This window comes from Limulus polyphemus, unplaced genomic scaffold (assembly GCF_000517525.1).
Source record: "Limulus polyphemus unplaced genomic scaffold, Limulus_polyphemus-2.1.2 Scaffold13145, whole genome shotgun sequence".
Lineage (NCBI taxonomy): Eukaryota > Metazoa > Arthropoda > Merostomata > Xiphosura > Limulidae > Limulus > Limulus polyphemus.
In genome coordinates, this window is record NW_013678755.1 from 4,752 (window position 1) to 7,732 (window position 2,981).

At 32.7% G+C, this 2,981-nt stretch overlaps 1 protein-coding gene across 1 annotated transcript in view; it reads left to right on the forward strand.

Annotated features, from left to right (window-relative positions):
- LOC106477170 (protein enabled homolog) overlaps positions 1–2,565 on the forward strand; it is a 5,450-nt gene extending 2,885 nt beyond the window's left edge. The window contains exon 3 of the mRNA XM_013937760.2: positions 2,331–2,565. Within this exon, the coding sequence (XP_013793214.2) occupies positions 2,331–2,548 (218 nt within the window). The 3' untranslated portion in view covers positions 2,549–2,565. The remainder of the gene's footprint in view (positions 1–2,330) is intronic.
- Positions 2,566–2,981: the final 416 nt, after the last annotated feature.

Genomic DNA, 2,981 nt, shown 5'->3' on the forward strand with positions numbered 1-2,981 from the left:
TCCGTCTCTATCACTGCAATTCCGATTGTTGCCGTCACTTCTTGGCGGTCTTATATACAAGAATATCGCACACCTAGTAAACACTTGAGGCTTCACGAATGGACATGAATGTTCTAGAAGCTCATGACGTGTTACTAGCGTCACGTGACTACCGTTGTCGTAACAATATAGATTTGATAGTATGTCTATGAACTTATAAATTTATTGCATGGATAGTAAAATGAATAACTCCCATGGAAAAACCTTTACTGTGTTTAATATTATTAAAGTGCTACCATACCTATTTTCAAACTGTGATATGGATAGCAAAGAAATTACTGGAATTGCAATTGAATTGTTTATTCAGCCTTCAGAACTGCGATTCTAGCTGAATGCAATGATTAAATTTTACAAATAAACAAACTAGTTCTGCTTCATTCCACTTGGTTCATTCTGTATGGATTGTAACACTTATGAATATAATGCTTGCACTCTACACATCTTGGGTTATATATTTAAAGTACTAGGTATTAATGTATGTCATATGTCATACAGAATATTCCAATAACTATTTAGCCACTTATGTTTCTTAGGGTGAAAACAGAATAAATTTAAACTTTGATACATGATCTAATATAACTTTAAAAAATGCTTGTAGCTACTAAAAGCAGTATTTTGATTCAACAAACAACATTAGAAAAATATTTATTTCTTAATCACTTGTAATTTCTTAATAGTTTGGTTTGTTTAAAAACTGTTCTTGATAGTAATTTTTACTGTAACCCATTTGTTTTTAGTGTTATTAGATGTTTAGATTTGCAAAATATATTTTGAAATGCATTATATTATCCATAACACCTTTATATAAATATGTAATACTAGTTTTTTTCAGTCATATGCATGTAGATTTTTGGGTTTCTGGTATCATTATTCACAATTTGATCATGAGTAATTTTGGATTGAAATCTTAGAATAACTTTTATTTCTGTATTTAATTTTCATTTCATCCTTTGAAAATGATTTTGATGAAGCTGTTTCACCATTAAATGTTTTATGCTCTCTACATGTGAAATTGGATGAAACTACACTGCTTAAAATATTTAAGGGATATTCACAGTTCTCTATATTCTAGCTATGCCAAAGCATGTCTGTTGTTATTAAATAATGTAAATGGCACTCCTGATTAGTGTTTATGCAAATAAAGTGTCAGGTGACTGGTCATATGATATAAAAGTGAAGGTAATACAGTGTGCTCCTCAATTGGCAATTTGAATAAGATCAGAGTGTGTAGAGATATTCAGATTGATAGTGAAACATGCCAGGACTCCAGTGAAGTCATTTGAACATTTCCAAACTCTGGAGGGCAATAGGTTGACTAGGAGCAGGTCAAACACAGGTCCTAGTAGATAGGAAGCAGGATGTGAACTCACTATTGGACCAGAACAGGGAAGACTGTTGTTGAGAGGCTGCTATATGGTATTATGTGATCAATGCAACCAGTGATTCTCAGCTTCCCATCTGAATCAATGGTTCCAAGCAGTAATTGGACAGCAAGTTAACAGACATGTGTTCCAAAAACAGTACATCTTCAATAATGTCACGTATATATGAATTAGTCAAATGGCAGATGGGCGAATGTCTTGTTAACCGATAAATCGTGATTTAAACTGCAGCCTGACATGTATACATTTGGAAAGTGACTGAAATTAGCTCCAATCCTAGTTTCACGGAGAAGACATGCATATGGCAGTGATAGCATACTGGTTTGGCAGAGATCAGTATTGGTGATCACACTGAGCTTTATGTTTATCATGGCATATTTCCAATTATTTCATTGATTTGCTCATTCTAAGAATGCCACCTGAAATTACTTCTTGCATTAGGATCCAAGGTGATCATATGCTTTTATAAACATGTTTTCTGATAATTTAAAGGACTGTAGAGGCTGTAGTACCTAAAGAGCATTTATGGACATGAGTTCAATAGCACACATTTGCATATTGTACTTGTTTTGCATAAAAATGAACTGTGGGGTTACAGAGATATAAAAAAACTATTGTTATTCTTTAATTGAACAGTGTATTTGTTAACCAGTTTGTATGAGCTTGGGGAATGTATATTAAGTATATGATTGCAGTATTTTCTGAAATTTTGTTCAAGATGTTTTTATCACTGATGTTTCCATATTTTAATTTAAAAGAAAATAATTGCAAAGTTCATATTTATCCATTTTTTTTGCAAAATGAATATGCAGGCATTTTTTTAGGAGATATAATTGTGAAGGCACTTTATAAACAACACATTTGTTTGTAAATTTGTATAGAATGTATTTTTGTTTATTTTTTGGGTAGAAAAAGAAGGGTTATGGAAGGGCCCATTCAGTTTTATTCAAGCAGCTGACACTCAATTTGGAATGATTGAAGATTTTCTTGAAAAAAGAGAAAACCCTGGCTGGCAAGAAGAAATTGTTTTAACAGAGAAAGCTATAAAGGCTGTGAATCAAATGGTGCCTAAACCAAGATTCTTTATTGTATGTGGTGACCTGATTAATGCTTTTCCAGGTGAGTGATCTGTTGTATTGTTTTTTTATGCATCTAGCTTCTTTTGAGTTAATGTTTTATGCCAGAAATGCTTTAATTGGATATTCTGGCCTGCAGTCTAGTAGATTCTTTAGTTGATTTATTTATGTATTTGAACTAAGCAAATTCAGGGGACAAAATATCTATATTCGTATCACAATTTTCGAATGAAAACAACCCCAGTTGCAAATCACTTTCCTCTTTGCTTAGCATAATGTGCAAATTATTCCTTTCTCTTGTATGTTGTCTTTGAGACATCCAACAACACAGTGAAAGTGCCATATCGTTTCAGTTTGATATGCCAAAGTTGACGTTCATTTCTCAGAAATTCGTGCTAAACGACACATACAGTATTTCCACAGTTTGTCATGTGTATGTCACATACACTTTGTAGTAGTCTGTTTATGATGTTTGGAATGCGCC